This window comes from Mastigoproctus giganteus, chromosome 8 (genome assembly GCF_048544385.1).
Source record: "Mastigoproctus giganteus isolate SK-2022 chromosome 8, ASM4854438v1, whole genome shotgun sequence".
NCBI lineage: Eukaryota > Metazoa > Arthropoda > Arachnida > Uropygi > Thelyphonidae > Mastigoproctus > Mastigoproctus giganteus.
In genome coordinates, this window is record NC_143582.1 from 198501265 (window position 1) to 198520260 (window position 18996).

At 40.7% G+C, this 18996-nt stretch overlaps 1 protein-coding gene across 1 annotated transcript in view; it reads left to right on the forward strand.

Moving 5' to 3' along the window:
- Positions 1-18996, forward strand: part of LOC150082157 (guanine nucleotide exchange factor for Rab-3A-like) — a gene marked incomplete at its 5' end in the record, with an annotated part of 70860 nt that overhangs the window by 5229 nt on the left and 46635 nt on the right. The window contains one exon of the mRNA XM_090380439.1: positions 10654-10822. Within this exon, the coding sequence (XP_090236565.1) occupies positions 10654-10822 (169 nt within the window). The remainder of the gene's footprint in view (positions 1-10653; positions 10823-18996) is intronic.

Below are 18996 nucleotides of genomic sequence, written 5' to 3' on the forward strand. Positions count from 1 at the left end.
TGCAAATTCTAAATGCAAAGTATTTGGGGAAGTAATGGACTATTATTAGTGAGGTCCCTTATTATGTTAGTATTTATTAATGGTATTGATGAAGTATTAAGCTTATTGTCTAAGTTTGCAACATGACTGAGAAAAATTGGACAGATGGGCTGAGAAGTGGAAGTTGAGGTTTAATACTGATAAATGTAAGGGTACTGCATATAGACAGCAGTAATTTCAGAATAACACCAATTTGGCGATACCAGTGCTGAAAGAGGTGAAGAACTTGGAACTGCATTTTACACTATACAGTTATCCTTAGCTAATTATGTAGTCTGACATGAAGTTTTCTTATCAATGCAAACAGGCTACTAGGAGAGCTCATGGTGTTTTGTCAATGATATACAAGAATTTTGCCAGCAGGGCAAGGAAGTGTTTATCCTATTGTATATGGTCATGATTTGTCTGTATCTTGAGTACTTGATCCTGCATCTGGAAACTTCGCAATCCAAATATGAACTCGCTCTGTTTATTGACTTCGAGGGGGCCTTCGATAATGTATGGTGGGAAAGTGCACTGGATCGTCTTCGCACAGCAGAATGTCCAAAGAACCTTTACTGGCTGTTCAGAAGCTACTTCTCACAATGTACAATAGTAGTTAAGTCAAAATATCGCCAAATCCTTAAACCCATCCACCGTGGGTGTCCCCAGGGCTCTGTCCTGGGGCCCTTGGTGTGGAATATGGTGCCCACGTGGAGTAAACCTCCACGTGGACACCTTTGATAGCATGCAGAATGTTAAGACTGTAGTAAATTTCATTCCAAGTGTTTTGAAGGGTCTCTTGAGAAATGCAAGTTGCTACCTGTTTAATTCCAGTCTTAACTTTATGATAACTTTTTTTGCATACACCTTGTTCCTTATGCAGCCCCACACAAAGAAATCCATTGGTGTGATATCCAGGGAACAAGAGGCCGTGGAATGGGTCCATTCTGGCTGATCCATTGATTTGGAAATTATTTATTGATGAAATCATGCACATGCAAGCTTCAGTGTGGTGTTGCCCCATCTTGCTGATAGAACACATGTGGCTGCACATCTTACAGCTGAGGTGCAGCATACAATTCAAGCATGTATAGATAATTGTGGAGTTCACAGTATTTTTTGTGGAAGAAAAATGTCCCAATCACCTGGCTGCAGGTCAGTGTACACCACATGTTACCTTGGGACTATCATGCTCGTGTTCATGAAATGAGTGGAGAGTTTCAGATTCCTATATGCAACAATTGTGAATGTTAACTTTACCAGGCAGGTGGAATATCGCTTCATCACTGAAAATGGCATTTTCCACAAAGTGCTCATCTTCTATATCAGGCCTAGCCAACCCAAATCATTACAGGTCACCTTGAAAAACTACAAATTTTCCACCGGCCACATACAAAATAAAACAATCTTTTAAAAATAAAAATCAAATTCCATAAAAAATTATTTTGTTCATTCATTTTTATTTCATTAGCATTAGCACATGATGCAAGAAAGCAAGCTTATGTAGCATCAGCCAAAAACACACGCGCACACACACACACACACACACACACACACACCCTTCTCATTTCACCCACCCACTCACTCCAAATGTTTGTCTGGTTCTGCCTTGAATCTATTTAAGCTATCAACTTCTACAGCGACAGATGGAAGTTTGTTCCAGCAGTCAACCACCCGCTGGCTAAAGGCAACCTTCTACACATCTATCCTACAAATATCTTTTCTCAATTTGAATTTATGCCCTCCCAGGCGATTATTCTGAACAGGAGGAAGAATCCCACCAGCATTGAGCATGCTCAAACCATTCAAGGCTTTATACACCTCAATCAGATCACCTTGCAGGTGCCTAGTCCCCAGACACTGTAATTTGCAAAACTTAAGCCTTTATTATTATTTTTAACCATATGGTGAAAGGAAGCCTGAGGCTTATGCTGCACCAGCCAAAAAAAATTCCCAGTTACCCAGAGAGAGAGAGAGAGAGGAGAGAGAGAGAGAGAGAGAGAGAGAGAGAGAGAGAGAGAGAGAGAGAGAGAGAGAGAGAGAGAGAGAGAGAGAGAGAGAGAGAGAGAGAGAGAGAGAGAGAGAAGAATGATGATATCAAGCTCAGGGACCCTGGGTGTGCCAGGCTATACTCACCAGATGTGAGCCTCTGGGGTTAATCCATTCACTAATCTTGTTGCCCTTCTCTGTACTCATTTCAGCAGCTCTACATCCTTCTTAAAATGAAGCCTCCAGACCTGTATACAGTACTCAAGGTGTGGCCTGACCACTGCCTCATACAAGGGGATAATCACCTCCTTATCCCTGCTAGAAAAATTCCTGTATATCATGAGCTACTCTTCCAGACTGTCTGCACTGCTCAGAAAACTTCATATCTGCCTGCACAATTACCCCAGGTCCTTTTCACTCTCTACCACTGCCAGTGTAGTACCACACAGTTGATACGTTACTCTGGGGTTACTGCTTCCCATATGCAGCACTTTACATTTGTCAATGTTAAACTTCAGTTGCCACCTCAGCCCATCTGCTCAACTTTTCTAGATCCTGTTGCAGCAGCATACTGACATTAGTGTCATTAACAACCCTGCTGACTTTCATATCGTCTACAAAGTCTACAAACTTGGACATTAAGCCTGATATACCATCATTAATATTATTAATGAATACAGAAAACAACAATGGATCCAACACTGAACCCTGGGGCACTCCACTAATAGCATTAGTCCACGAAGAGCAGTGTCCTTTGATTACCACTTTATCTTTTCCCACTCAACTTTCCCTTTATCAATAGCAGCAATATGCCTCCAATGCCACACTGCTCCAATTTGTGCAGCAGTCTTCTTTGTGAAACAGTATCAAAAGCCTTTCTAAGTTCTAAATATATGATATCAAAATTATTCTTTGCATCCAGTTCCTTGTGACTACATCATAGTATCCAAATTGGTCAGACAAGACTTCCCCTTAACAAACCCATGCTGTGTCCGAGCTATAACTGAAGTCTTGTCTAGATGATCCTGCAATGCTTCTTTAACCAGTGCCTCCATTAATTTCTCTGGAACAGAAGTTAAACTAACAGGTCTGTAATTACCTGTGTCTCACTTTGATCCTCCTTTGTAGATTGGAGTCACATTTGCACATCTCTAGTTCATGGGTATCTCCCATGAGTCCAAGGAAGCTCTCATAATTATGACTAAGAGTTTGCTTACTTCCTTTGCTGCCTGCTTTAATATAACTGGATAGATTCCATCCACCCCAGGTGCCTTTCTTATGTTTATCTTCAATAGTTTTTCCTCCACTTTACTCTCAGTTATTACAAGATTATCTAGCTTACTGCCAGAGTTTATTACACCTCTGGCATCCCCCTCCCTGAATAACTCCTCATGTGTGAATTTAAATGCAAAATATTCATTTAGTTTGTTAGCTACTTGAGCAGGATCATCAACAGTTGAACCATCGATATCAAGTGGACCAGTCTAATTCATCCCTTTCCTTCTAGATTTTACATAAGTAAAGAACTCTGCTGTTTTTCTTTGCATCCTTTACCAAAAATTTATTGTAATCTGCCTTTGCCTGCCTAATCTCCTTTGTGACTTGGTTACAGACCAGCTTATAACTATCATAGGCTTCTCTGTCACCTGTTAATTTATATGTATCCGAAGCATTTTTCTTCTCTGTCACACGTCTAATTAGTTCATCTGACATCCATTTAGGCCTAAATCTTTAACAATATTTCTTAGTTGGTATGAAAAACCTAGTAGCTTCCGAGATTAATTCTTTGACTGCTTCCCATTTTGAATTTACTGTTGGTAACATCATCAGTTGGTCCCACTGTATAGAATTTAAATACTGTCTCAGATCACCGTAGTCACCTTTACGAAAAAAAAAAACCATTCCCTTTACCCCTGATGGTAGTTACCTCTTTGAGTAAATCCCTCTTCAGCACACTGTGATCACTGCCACCTTGTGGTTTCTTTATCTGCAGATTCTTAATACATGAAGAATCACCACTGATAATTAGATCAATAGTATTATTCCCTCTGGTTGCCTCACAAACATGCTGCTGTAGAAAACAGTCATTCAATAAATCCACAAAAGCCTTGCTAGTGTGTGAGTGACCAACCCACAAATTCTAGTCAATCTCTGGGAAATTAAAATCCCCCATTATAAGACACTCTGATTTACTGGCGCACTCTATTTCTCTGAACGATTTCTCATTATACTCATCAGATTCATTAGGCCTGTAACACACACCTACTCATTTTTCCTTTCCCAGTGCTTATTTCACAACAAACACTGAACATTGCATTGTCCACCAACATCAATTGGATGCACTTCCTTAGATTTTGTGTTTCTTAACTAACAGCATAACCCCTCCTCCCTTCCCGTCCTGTCTATCCTTTCTGTACACATTGTACTCCCCAAATTCCAATTCTGCACTGCTTATGTCAGCAAAGAGTTCTTTACTTATGTAAACTCTAGAAGGAAGGGGATGAATCAGATTGGTCCACTTGATATTGATGGGTCAACTGTTGATGATCCTGCTCAGGTAGCTAACAAACTAAATGAATATTTTGCATCGACATTCACACATGAGGAGTTATTCAGCGAGGGGAATGCCAGAGGTGTATTCAACTCTAGCAGTAAGCTACAGAATCTTGAAATAACTGGGAGTAAAGTGGAGGAGAAACTGTTGAAGATAAACACAAGAAAGGCACCCGGGGTGGATGGGATCTATCCAGTTATATTAAAGGAGGCAGCAAAGGAAGTAAGCAAACCCTTAGCCATAATTATGAGAGCTTCCTTGGACTCAGGGGAGGTACCCATAGACTGGAAATGTGCAAATGTGACCCTAATTCACAAAGGAGGATCAAAGGCTGACACAAGTAATTATAGACCTGTGAGCTTAACTTCTGTTCCAGGAAAATTAATGGAGGCACTGGTTAAAGAAGCACTGCAGGATCATTTAGACAAGACTTCAGTTATAGCTCAGACACAGCATGGTTTTGTTAAGGGGAAGTCTTGCCTGATCAACTTGATTGGATACTATGATGCAGTCACAAAAGAACTGGATGCAGGGAATAACTTTGATATTATATACTTGGATCTTAGAAAGGCTTTTGATACTTGTTGCACATGGAAGACTGCTACACAAATTGGAGCAGTGTGACATTGGAGGCAAATTGCTGCTATGGATAAAGGGGTGGTTGAGGGGGAGAAGACAGTGGTAATCAATGGACACTGCTCATCGTGGACTGATGTTATTAGTGGAGTCCCTCAGGGCTCAGTGTTGGGTCCATTATTGTTTTCTGTATTTATAAATGATATTGATGATGGTATATCAAGCTTAATGTCCAAGTTTGCAGATGATACAAAGGTTGGCAGGGTTGTCAAGGACACTACTGACACTATGCTGCTGCAACAGGATCTGGAAAGGTTGAGCAGATGGGCTGAGAGGTGGCAAATGAAGTTTAACATTGACAAATGTAAAGTACTACACATGGGAAACAGCAACCCCAGAGCAACGTATCAACTCTGTGGTACTACACTGGCAGTGGTAGAGAATGAAAGGGACTTGGGGGTGGTTGTGCAGGCAGATATGAAGTTCTCTGAGCAGTGCAGACGGGCTGCAAGAGTAGCTCATGGAGTATTGTCAATGATATACAGGAATTTTTCCAGCAGGGATAAGGAGGTGATTATTCCATTGTATAAGGCAATGGTCAGGCCACACCTAGAGTACTGTATACAGGTCTGGAGGCCTCATTTCAAGAAGGATGTAGAGCTGCTGGAACGAGTACAGAGAAGGGCAACAAGATTAGTGAATGGAACAAAGGGGTGCTCTTACGAAGAAAGGCTTAAGTTTTGCAAATTACAGTGTCTGGAGACTAGGCACCAGCGAGGTGATCTGATAGAGGTGTATAAAGCCTTGAATGGTTTAAGCATGCTCAATGCTGATGGGATTCTTCCTCTAGCTCAGAAAAATCACCTGAGAGGGCATAAATTCAAATTGAGGAAAGACATGTAGGATAGACGTGCGGAAATTTGCCTTTAGCCAGCGGGTGGTAGGTTGGTGGAACAGACTGCCATCCCTTGTGGTGGAGGTTGATAGCCTAAATAAGTTTAAGGCTCAGCTGGACAGGTATTTTGAACGAACAGAGGGGTGAAGTGGAAGTGGGTTTTTTTTTTTGGCTGATGCTGCATAAGCTTGCTTTCTTGCATCAAATGCCTCTGCTAATGCTAATGTCTCTGTGACACCACGTCTCTAATATCCCAACAATATCTGCCTTTGATGTCTTGACTAGCACTTCAAGCTCATCAAATTTATTAACTATACTCCTAGTATTGGTGTACATGCAAGTATACATGCACCTGTTTCTACTCTTAGTTACCCTAACACAGCCTATGTACTTACTTGTTCCACTATGACTCCCAGCAGTCCTGGAAATCTCCATTGCCTTGCTTTCCAGGCTGCTGCTCAATTTGCATTTCAATAGAAGCAGTGCAAGAATCACTTTCACCTCTGCCAGTGGCTACTGTTAATCTATTAGTCCATGTCTCCCCCCCAAGCTAGCAGTTTTCTAACCACCTAACTCTGCCTCAATAGCATTAGCAAATATTCTTGCACCCCTTTCTATTTCTATTCGTACCTATATCAATGAGATATTTGCTTTTCTTTGCGATTACTCCATTTGGCTAAGGTAAAGAAAGCCAACATGAGAACGACGAGAAACGTCTGATATCTTACGTGGAAAATTAGTTTCCCGACACCGGACTCTAGCGCTGCTCACTCGGTAAACTGACGTTAGGTGTTATCGGTCTGGAGCCGAAATCGAGAAGGATATATTGATTGACAGGTAGGCGTGGTAAATGATGAAATGATTGGTGGTGGGTACAACAGACGACAAGCTACTGAGTAGTCATTGGTTGCCATTATAATGTGTATTTATGAGTAAAGAACAGTGCATAATAGTTTTGATGAACAGTAAACAGGTAAAAGCAGCAATGAATCTTTTAAAGATGGAAGAAATTTGTGAGGAAAATAAAATGTTGGTTGATTTTTTGTTGAAAACGAAATTAATAAAAGTTTTGCTCCATTCATTTTTATGTTCTTCATTGTTTTTTTCTCATTATTAAAAGCAGATTTTTTGAGTTCATGAGTGTTTTTACTATATTGTTGATTTAGGTTTGGTTATGAAAAAAGAAAAGGTTTCGTTGTATTTCATAACCTGACCTTAAATGTTAGGTTAGGAAATAATAAGGAAAGAAAGAAAGAAAGAAAGAAAGAAAGATTCTTTATATATATAGTGAATAGGTATTGAGCTGTTGATTGACGTTATGATACATGTGTATTGGCACGAGTGTCTTTAAAAGTACAGTAATAAAAAATTAACATTTTGTTAATAAACAATTTATGCGCTAGTCCACCCATGATTCTAAAGAAAAAAGGTTAGGTTACCCCTCCGACGGGTTCAAGCTCCCACAGGATTCAAGTGGGGTAACCTGGCCTTTTTTCACCATTAGGGCATATTATTGAACAAGAAAATAAAAATACAGTCATAAAAAAATTTATTTTTTTATGAATGTATTTCTAAATATGACGGTGATTCTAAAGAAAACAGGTTAGGTTACCTCTCCACTTCGGGAGGGGTTCAAGCTCCCATGGGATTCAAGTGGAGGTAACCTGACCTTTTTTCACCATTATGGAAAGCATTCATTAGGGCAAGTTACCATTAGTATTTCTGAGTGATACTAAACCGATGAGGTGCCTCCGTAGCCAGGTGGGAAGGAGCAGCAGTGCATAGCACACGCTTCTTGATTAGACCGGGGTTCGAGCCCATCACCACCAAATACGGAGGATGCGGAAAGGTCAGAGAATGACCACCGCATATCCCCGGAGCAATATGGCCTTAGTTGCTAATGCTCCTAAAAACCAAATAACATAACATAACAAGCAAGTTACCGTTATTGGCTATTGATAAAGAGATGGTTGAGTGAGATAAGACAGTGGTTATAAATGGATACTGCTGTTTGTGGACTAAAATTATTATTGGAGTCCTCCTGGGTTCAGTGCTGAGCCCATTGTTGTTTTCTATATTTATTAATGATATCGATGAAAGTATATCAGGCTTACTGTTGAAGTTTGCAGATGATAGAAAGGTTGGCAGGGTGGTTAATGACAGTAATCACGGTATGCTACTGCAACAAGATCTAGAAAATTAGGCCAATGGACTGAGAAATGACAGTTCAAGTTTATCATTGACAAATGCAAGGTACTGAATATGGATAGCAGTAATCCCAGATTAACATTCCAACTGTGTGTTACTACATTCAGTGTAGTGAAAATGACCTGGGGGGTAATTGGGCAGTCAGATATCAAGTTCTCTTAGCAGTGCAGACAGGCTTCAAGGACAGCTCATTCGGTTTTGTCAATGATATAAGGAGGTGATTATCCCTTTGTACAAGACCATGGTTAGATTGCACCTTGAGTAATCTATATAGGTTTGAAGCCATAATTTTAGGAAGGATTTAGTTGCCCTTCTCTGCAACCTCTGGAATGGATACAGAGAAGGGCAATGAGATTGCTGAAGGGAACAAAAGGGTGTCCTTACCAAGAAAGGCTTCAGTTCTGCGAATTTCAGTCTCTGGAGACTAGGCACCTGCAAGGAATGAGTTGTTTAAGGCATTAAATGGATTGACTAAGCCCCAGTGTTGACATTCTTCCTCTTGCTGGTCATGTACACATGAGAGGGCATGAATTTCAGTCGGTGGGTGGGTGGGTTGATTGTGGGATCAAGCTGTTGTTGTTGTTGTGGAAGTAGATTGTTTGAATAAAGTCAAGGAAGAACTAGTCAAATTTTCGGTGGGGATGGACTAGTGTTGGTGGCTAGGTATTTTTTTTTTTTTTTTGCTGATGCTCTTTAAGCTTTCTCTTTTCCATCATCTAATAATAACACAACTAATTCCTCTTGTTGTAGTTTGTCATGAGGCTTAATATCCTGGATGATTTGTGCTTTGTAAGCATGAAGTTTCGATTATTTTCAAAACCATCCCGTGCAATGTTGCTTGCAGTATTTGAAGCTGTTGGTTTTCCCGGCAGATAGATTTTGTCAGACTAGTTAAATGCTTCTTGAATTTCCAAAACTTTATCTGCAAATACCAATGCCTACCTGCTCCTTTCTGGTGCAACATACTGTCATTTTCTTAATTTTTTCAACTGTCACCTCATTGATTGTTCTGTAGGTGGATCTTTCTGGAATTTCCATTGAAAATGTCTCTTTACAGTCACTGTAAATTTGGTGTCCCACAGCCACAACATGCACTTTGCTTTTTCCTGTACTGTTAGCATTTTAATGCTGTACTGTCACAATACTTGCTAGGATCAAGGCTGCAAACCGCATGAGAAAAAATTCATTGAGTTTCTGTGATAACTGCAGCAAACCATTTTAAGATACATAATACAATTAAATTTTAAGCTTTATAATCAGGTTAATAATCTATAGACACCCTATATAACAAACATATGTATCTGTCTATGCTTTATCTTACAATAATTTTTATTTTACCATTCTGTCATCACTTTGTTCTTCCTTAATATAAAATGATGTATGAGGTACTTTTTTTCATCCATGCCACCACTAATGTTGGCCAGGGAAACACTACCATTCCCAGATTAAAAAAAGTGATAGTTAGTACTTTTCTATCCCAGTAAACTTGTATTATGTTAAGAAGTAAGCATTGAATATAAGAAAGTTTGGTTAATTTAAGAATATGGTACCAATTGATGAGGTGTGGTGTGATTAATGATTGACTAGTGTAGCCCCTCTTACCAATTGCTTTGATAGGCTGCTGATTACCATTTTTAAACTGACCGAAGCGCTGGCAGGAATACTATGTACAGGTGTGTGTGTGTGTGTGTGTGTGTGTGTGTGTGTGTGTGTGTGTGTGTGTGTGTGTGTGTCATTTAGTTTTCTTAAATTTGTCAGGTTTACTAAAAATTAACAAAAAAATAAAATAAAATAAACACTAATCTAAAGTGGTAATATGGAGGAGAGGTCAGGTTATGTTAGGTGACTATTTGGGGAGGATTCAAATGAAAAATAGGAACACCGGCTGTATGACTCTTAGTCACTTTTCTGATTTTAAAATCCAGAAATCCCTTTCCAGTTTTAATCAAGTGGTAGAGAGAAGGTACCATATACTAAAGATTAAGCTGGGAGGGATTCAAGCAACTAACATAAAGGGGTACCATATACTAAAGGTTAACTTGAAAAAAACTACACTTTAACATTTTATGTTATGTGGCTATTCAGGAGGAATTCACTTGAATCCCTCTCAAATAGCCGCATTATGTAACCTGACCTCTTTAGTATATGGTACCTGTTTAGGTTAGTATGTTTATTTATTTTTTATTTTTTTCATTAATCATTAGCTCTTAATCACTGCAAGGAAAGGAATTGGTAGGGGGAGTTAGGCTTGTCATTACCTCTCACAGTGATCTATGGGACGGGGTACTGTATTCTAAAGATAACTGAAAGTTTTAAATCATTATAGATAAATTAAGTATTGATTAAAAAAAACTTCATGATAATTAACTCTGATACAATATTGTTGATACCATTCATTTTGTAATTTTAGCAATATGCCTGCTGAAGACACTTGTGTATTTACTAGTGGGAGTCCTGCAGGAGTTTTATGTGAGTTAAGACCTACAACAGATAACCGTAGAGTCCGCACTGTGTCAGTGACTGAGGTCAAGGAACTAGCTTATGCTCGTTTACAAGAAGAGCTACATAAGGCACAACAAGTAAAGTTTTAAAAACTTATACATTACATGTTTTCCATCTAATTATTATCTGAATTAAATGACTGCATGCTATGTTAACAGAACAATATTTTTGTTTTTACATAATTTCTATACGGTATCTAATTTCATAGAAAAGTGTTTCAAAATTTCCTGTATTTTTCCTGCACATTGAATGAGTTAATATATAGCAGAAGATGCTCGTGAATGTGCCACTATTTTTATTTATCAAATAGTTTGAGGTATAATTTAGTAAACAATCACTGCTCCTATAATGAAAATGTTACCAGATGTCTTAAGGCATATTAGTCCCTTTTAATCATCAGCATTTTATGCCTGCATGTCCATTTTTTTAGACTCATTTCATCTCTGGGCTTTCAGTTCCTCAGTATTTTGTCAATTTATGAATGTTTATTCCTGTATCTGAAAATGCATGGACATTTTATCCACATAAAATCCAACTGTCATTCCTCTCTGAAACTGTTAGCTGTTTCTGTGTTTTCATTGTTAGTTATACTCAGTGACTCATTTAAGGATAGGCAGGGGCTGGATCCCAAGTCTCAGATATGATAGGGGCCTCAAAATTTACTTATATATTGGTTGGTTTAGAGCCACAAAATTATGCTTAGGCCCAGCCTCTGAAAGTGCTTACTGATCACCTTTATAGGCCAAAATATTGTACATTTCATAGTCCCACAATTTACTGCATTCGAGGAGTGTCCTCTGAACTTTTGGTTGAATAGTGTAGCTGTTAGTGTACTTTGTGTCATAATACCTAAATATTTTTAATATTTTCATTAGGTTGTAGAGTATCACAGTTTTGTTGTTCCACTCTTTATATCAAGCTTCATAATCAGGTTAATCAGGTCAAACTGCTCAGTATTTTCCTGTTTTCAATCCATAAAATGCGATGTAGAATACTAATACGCTCATTCAAGTGAAGCAATACTACAATAAAAAGCTATCTAAGCTAACAAGCCCCTCGACGTGGGCACCTGTACTTGGTGAGGGGACCTCCCAGTGACGCTGGTGGACTTCCAGACTAGCATCACTGGGATCCAGTGCCCACAGCCCAGGTTCCAGGCTTACATCAATGGAATCCGGCGTGTTTGCCGTGCGCTGCGACCCGTGGAAATTCGGAAAGGGGGATCCTGGTGGTTGAGGGGCCCAGCTTCAATACACCACTTTGGCCCCTGCTTCGACAAGACGGGTGGTCCTGGAAGGCCCGGCTAGGATCAATCGGCTAGTAGGCTCGCCTGCGAGGGTCAACCGTGTCAATGCCACACCCCTACCCTCATGGTCCGAGGGACAGGATTTAGGCTGGCGGCGGTGCGGGTATAGTGTCTGGGTAGCCCTGGCGTCCCACTCCCGAGCGCATTTATTGCATGCCAGGTAGTGGGCGTCCCTTTGGGCTCCGTGGTGGGTGGGGAGCCCGGGCACTGAACAATTAAAAAAACTCCATGAATCCTGATAAACTCATTTCTTCAGGGGCCCCAACCCGGTCCCTATCTGAAAACATAGACGGAGAGGCAGATAATATTATTGCGACAAAGAGGCAGCGAACTGAAACATCATCATCAGGGCCTGTCCCAAGATTTCTAATCATGCATTCCACCACTGAAAAACCGATTGGTAAAATGTCGCCCTTTTTTATTCAAAAAGGGTTAGATGGGTTAGCAGGTTCACCCAAATCAGTTAAAAGGCTTCGTTCTGGAGACCTTTTAATTGAAACTAAAAATGACAGGCAATCAGAACATCTACTCCGAACAACATCAATCGGAGGAATCCCTATAACAGTGACACCACACAGAACACTCAATTCATCGAGAGGTGTCATTTCGGAGTGGGACCTTCTCGACGTAACCGAGGAGGAAATCTGCTCCGAATTAAAATCACAGGGAGTCATTGCCGTCAAGAGAATCACTGCGCGAAGGGATGGAAAAATTGTTAAAACCAGGAGCGTTATCCTGACTTTTAACTCTCCTAAACCTCCTGACGAGATTAAAGCTGGATACATCAACTGTTCAGTGCGTCCATACGTTCCGAACCCTTTACGGTGCTTTAAATGCCAGAAGTATGGACATTCTCAAATGGCCTGCCGTGGAGTCCTTGCATGCGCTCGATGCGGTGCAAAGGACCACGAAACAACAGCATGTTCAGCCGCAAAACCCACCTGTATTAACTGTGAAGGCGAACACCCGGCCTATTCACGAGCATGCCAGAGGTGGAAAGAAGAAAAAGAAATTCAACGGCTGAAGGCAGAGCTAAATATATCATACCAGGAGGCAAGGAAATCGGTCAAACCCCTGAATATCAACAAACCTACCTACGCCCAGAAGGTAGCAGGGAGATGTTCCGTCGAAACTCAGACGGACATGACCATTCCTCCAAAGGAGTCTTTCACTCCCATCACGCGGTATCTGTTAAGTTCTCAAAAACCTGCACAAAAGGACCAATCAGCTGCCACTCCTATATCGGTACCTCCTAATGCTCCACAAGTAACAAAGGTAATTACGAAAGAAAAGAATAAGAAAGGGGAAGTCCCCCCTAGTACCCAAGAAAAGATGGATGTCGAGCAGAAGGAGGTACCCGAAGATTCAGTCTTGGAACTCTTGGCAGAGGAGGAAATGGACACGGGACAGCGTCCATTCTTCCCCAAAAAAGACAAATCCAAGACTGATAAAAGTAAGCCCTCAGCACCTCGGAAGCAGCCTGATGGACCCACCAAGCCAAAATAATGGCTAAATTCCTACAATGGAATTGTCGTGGATTCCGGCGAAATATTGATGACATCAAGGCCCTCCTGCAAAAGCACGAGCCAGTTTGCTTTTGCTTGCAGGAGACATATTTAAAGGCAAATGATGATCCCACCATGCACAACATCACAGTTATTCGAAAGGATAGAATTGCGGATGGCTCTGTACATGGGGGAGTGGCTATCCTTGTGGGTAACCAGACCCCAATGCTAATTACAACCAGCATAGAGGCTGTTGCAATTCGCCTTTCAGTGGGATTTTTATTAACTGTGTGTTCCATTTATTTGCCACCTGGGACTGACATCTCCCAGGCAGACCTTGATGATCTTCTAACGCAGCTGCCTCCCCCTTTCTTACTTCTTGGGGATTTTAACGGACATAACACCCTGTGGGGTAGTGCTAACATCAACGGAAGGGGACGAGTCATAGAGCGCACGCTCAATGACAATGACCTTTCCCTTCTAAATACTGGAACAAACACCTTCTTCCACATGCCTACCCATACCTTTTCTGCCATTGATCTCTCTCTCTGCTCCCCTTCTCTACTCCCTTCACTCACTTGGGAAATGGAGGAGAATCCATACGGAAGTGATCACTTCCCTGTGATAACCTCGTTATACAGTGGGAAACCATGTCTTCCCTTCAGGTTACCACGGTGGAAGATTGATCAGGCTGACTGGACTGCCTTCCAACATCAGGCAAATTTTGATCTTAGCACGGTCAGTCAAGAGCCTATCAATGATGCAGTTAAGTACATCATAGAAAATATTGTCCAAGCAGCTGCGAATGCTGTTCCAAAAACATCTGCCCGGTTTCCACCATTTCCCAAACCTTGGTGGAATTCACAATGCACAGCAGCAAAAAAGGCTCAAAACAAAGCGTGGGGGATATTCCGCCGATATCCTACCACGACCAACCTTATAGCCTTTAAACGTGCACGAGCCAAAGCACGATATATCCGTCGTCAGAGTCAAAAGGAATCATGGATCCATTTTACATCATCTATTAACCAGGCTACCAATTCTAAGGTAGTCTGGGATAAAATCCGGAAAATGAAGGGAAAATATACATCCCACCCTTCTGCAATCCTAGATTATAATGGATGCGCTATTGCAGATCCAACTGCAATAGCCAATTCTCTTGGGGAAACATTCTCTAACATCTCTGCAACATCTTCGTATTCCCCAGAGTTCCTGGTCCTGAAATATAAAATTGAAAAACGGGCACTTAACTTTAAATCTAATTGCTTTTATCCCTACAACGGGGATTTCACTATTCAGGAACTGAAAAGAGCCCTAGCACTTTCCAAAGCAAGTGCCGTTGGACCAGATGGCATCCATTATGAAATGATTAAACATCTTTCATCAAAATCTATGGATTGTCTGCTCCTTCTGTATAACAGAATCTTTACTGAAGGGCAGTTTCCGGACTCCTGGCGAAAAGCAATCGTTCTTGCCTTTCCTAAGCCAGGAAAGGATCCAAAAGTCACCACCAATTATCGTCCTATTGCTCTGACTAGCTGTCTGTGCAAAATCCTGGAGAGAATGGTTAACTCCCGTTTAATATGGTACTTAGAATCAAACGACCTTCTCTCCAAAATCCAGTGCGGCTTCCGAAGGAACCGGTCCACTTTGGACCATCTTATTAGACTGGAAACATCCATCCGGGATGCTTTCCTAAAACGCGAACACTTGGTGTCGGTGTTCTTTGACATGGAGAAAGCGTATGACACAACTTGGAGATTTGGCATCTTAAAAGATCTGCATAGCCTTGGCCTTAGGGGGCAACTCCCCATTTTTATTAAAAACTTTTTAGCCAATCGATCTTTCCAAGTTTGTGTGGGATCCTCACTCTCTCGTTCCTTCAGTCAAGAGGAGGGAGTACCACAAGGATCAGTATTAAGTGTCACGCTTTTTGCCATCAAAGTAAATTCCATCACAGAACAACTTCCTCCAACTGTAAACAGTGCCCTCTATGTTGATGACTTTAGCATATTTTGTCAGTCATGCAACATGAGGGTTATTGAAAGACAACTGCAGAAAGCTATTGATCGCCTCAACTCCTGGGCTCTTGCTAATGGCTTCAGGTTCTCGCCGGAGAAGACCGTTTGCGTACACTTTTGTTGTAAGCGTAATCTTCATCCTGAACCTGAATTAAAGCTCGGACAAAATGCAATTCCAGTAGCAGCGGACACAAAATTCTTGGGACTCGTATTCGATAAAAAGCTGACCTTTCTGGATCACACCCGTCAACTCCGCACAAAGTGCACAAGAGGGCTGAATATTCTGCGCTCTCTTTCCTCAACATCTTGGGGTGCGGATCGATGCACCCTACTACGCATCTATCGTGCACTTGTACGATCCAGACTAGATTACGGGTCCCTGGTATACAATTCGGCCAGAGACAGTGTATTTCGCTGGCTGGATCCTATCCATCATCAGGTTCTCCGTATCGCTATTGGAGCATTTCAAACATCTCCTGTCCAGAGCTTATATGTCGAAGCAAACGAACCACCGTTATCACTTCGACGTAAGCAGTTGTCTCTAAAGTACGCCTTAAAATTGAAATCCCTGCCAGACCATCCTACGTGGCCATTCGTTTTTGAGCCACGATGGGAAAATTTGTACACCACCCGTAAGACTGCCAATCGTCCTTTTGGTATTCGTATCCAAGAGCTACTCAAAGAACTTAATATTAAGGTAGACAAGGTTGCCCAAACACCAAAGCAACCCCTTCCACCCTGGCATGCTCATGTACCAACATGTGACTTGTCCCTTAGAAATTGGGGAAAGTCGGACACCCCATCGTCTGTCTACCTGCAGCTTTATTCAGCGCACCGAGCTGAACATTCTGACTTCGCGCCAGTTTACACAGACGGTTCGAAGTCAGAATCATATGTGGGATCTGCTGCTGTCTTTACAGACAGCACTACATCGGAGCAGATTCCCTCTGAATGCAGTATATTTACTGCAGAGCTGCATGCTATAGAGTTAGCCTTGGATCACATTAGTGAATGCCAATACCAACGGTTCATTTTATATTCCGATTCTCTCAGCGTGTTACAGGCTTTAATATCTGTGAGATATAATCCTCATCCAGTTCTGTCTAGTATTCAGCAGAAGATTCACTTCCTCCTCGGACGTGAATATGATATCCGCTTCTGCTGGATTCCCAGCCACATTGGGATTAGGGGAAATGATTTGGCTGACGCCGCAGCCAAATCAGCAATTCCCAATAATAACCGCTGCCTGTCAGTCCCCTATACAGACTACAGGCAAATAATACACCAAAAGATATATTCCCAATGGCAGGATTCGTGGAATAGACAGACTGCGAATAAATTATATCGTATAAAGCCTGTTATTGAACCGTAGGAGTCTAGTCTGCGCAGGAATCGTAAGGAGGAAGTTGTTCTTGCCCGGACCCGCATAGGACACAGTCATTTGACTCATTCGTTTCTGCTGAGGGCTGATGACCCTCCTATGTGTGAGTCCTGTGGCACAGTTTTATCTATCAGACACCTTTTAATTGATTGTCCAAATTTTAGGAATATCCGTTTTACCGCTTTTAATCATCTGACTGAGCCTTATACACTCAGTCAGATTTTATCCGACAATGACCATATGTCTGCTGTTTTTAGCTATTTTAAATTAATAAAAGTTTTTAATTGTATATAAAATGCATACGTTATTGTTATTTCTTTATTGATTTATTTTTTAGCTATTTGTTATTATATACCGTGACGTGGTGGCCCAACCAATCAGGTCACCGAGAGCTTAAATTTTTATGTTTCCTGTTCTTGGCGCATTATAGCCTCAGTTGCTGATGCGCCAATAAAATACAAACAAACAAACAAACAAGCTAACAAGACTATTGTGAAACACTGCTTCATACGACAGTTAATGAACATATTTGTAACAAAAACCACTGAGAAGGTAGAACAGGAAAAGAGAGCTCAGAATAGTCTCTTAGGCTCTACAAGAAAGAGGAGTAAATATAATAGGCCCTTTCAAGATAAATGTGGTGGGTACATACATAATCATGAAAGAGTGGCAGGTGAACTGAAGCATTAAACCAGGAGGAAGTAATGAAGGGAATTAATATTTTGTAGCCTCTCTTTATGTGTTATTATTGTCAGTGTACTTTATAGTCGGTATTACATATCTGAAGAATCAGCTTCACTTAAAATGATTTTAAATGAAGCGAAGATAATTTTGGCTATCCTCAGAAATTAGCCTAATTTATTCAGAAAAAAATCCTTTATTTCTCAGACTGAAGTATTTGGCTAATCTGTTAATTTATTTTCTCAAAGTTCATGACCCTATATATTAATGGTTCATAATCAGAATGTCCTATAATGGGGAGGGATTTTAACTTTCCGAGTATTAACTGGAACTTGTGGGCTGGGCACTCAGAGACTAGCAAAACGTTTGTAGATTTATTGGATGCGTGTTTTCTACAGCAGCATATTAGAAAGGAAAAGAAAGAAAGAGAGAGAGAGAGACTCTTTATCTGATTACCAGTCGTGATTATTTATGCACAAAAAATCCGCAAATAAAGGAACCACTAGGTGGCAGTGATCACAATGTATTGATTAGTGGTTTACTTAAAGATGTAATTACCATCGAGGGAAAGGGAATGGTTTTTGCTTTCGTAAAGGTGACTACAGTGTTCTGACAGTTTTTAAATTCTATACAGTGGGGCAAACCGATGATGTTACTATCAGCAAATTCTAAATGGGAAGCATTCAAGGAATTAATCATACAAGCTACTAGGCTTTGCATACCAACTAAGAAATACTCTGCAAGGTATAGGCCTAGGATGTCAGATGAACTGATGAGACTTATAACAGAGAAGAAAAATGCATGAGATGCAAGGAAATTATCAGGCGACATAGAAGCCTATAGTAGATGTAAACTAGCATGTAATCAAGTCATAAAGGAGGCAAGTGAAAGCAAATTATGAGAAACCTTTGGCAAAGGATGCAAGGAAAAACAACAAAGACTTCTTTACTTATGTAAACATGAGAATGAAAGGGATGAATCAAATTGGTTCACTTGATATCGATGGTCCAACTGTTGATGATCCTGCTCAGGTTGTTGACAAACTGACTGAGCATTTTATATTACATTCATACATGAGAAATTCTTTTAGGGAATGAGATGCCAGAAGTTTATCAACTCCAGTAGAGAGCTAAATGATTTTGTAATAACTGAGAGGATAGTGGAAGAGAAATTGTTGAAGTTAAATATAAGATAGGAACCTGAGGGGTAGATAGGATCTATCCAATTATATTAAGGGAGACAGTGAAGGAAGTAAGCAAACCCTTAGCTATATTATGAGATCATCCTTGGATTCAAGAGAGGTCCCTATGGACTGTAGATGTGCAAAAGTATTCCAATTCACAAAGGAGGATCAAAT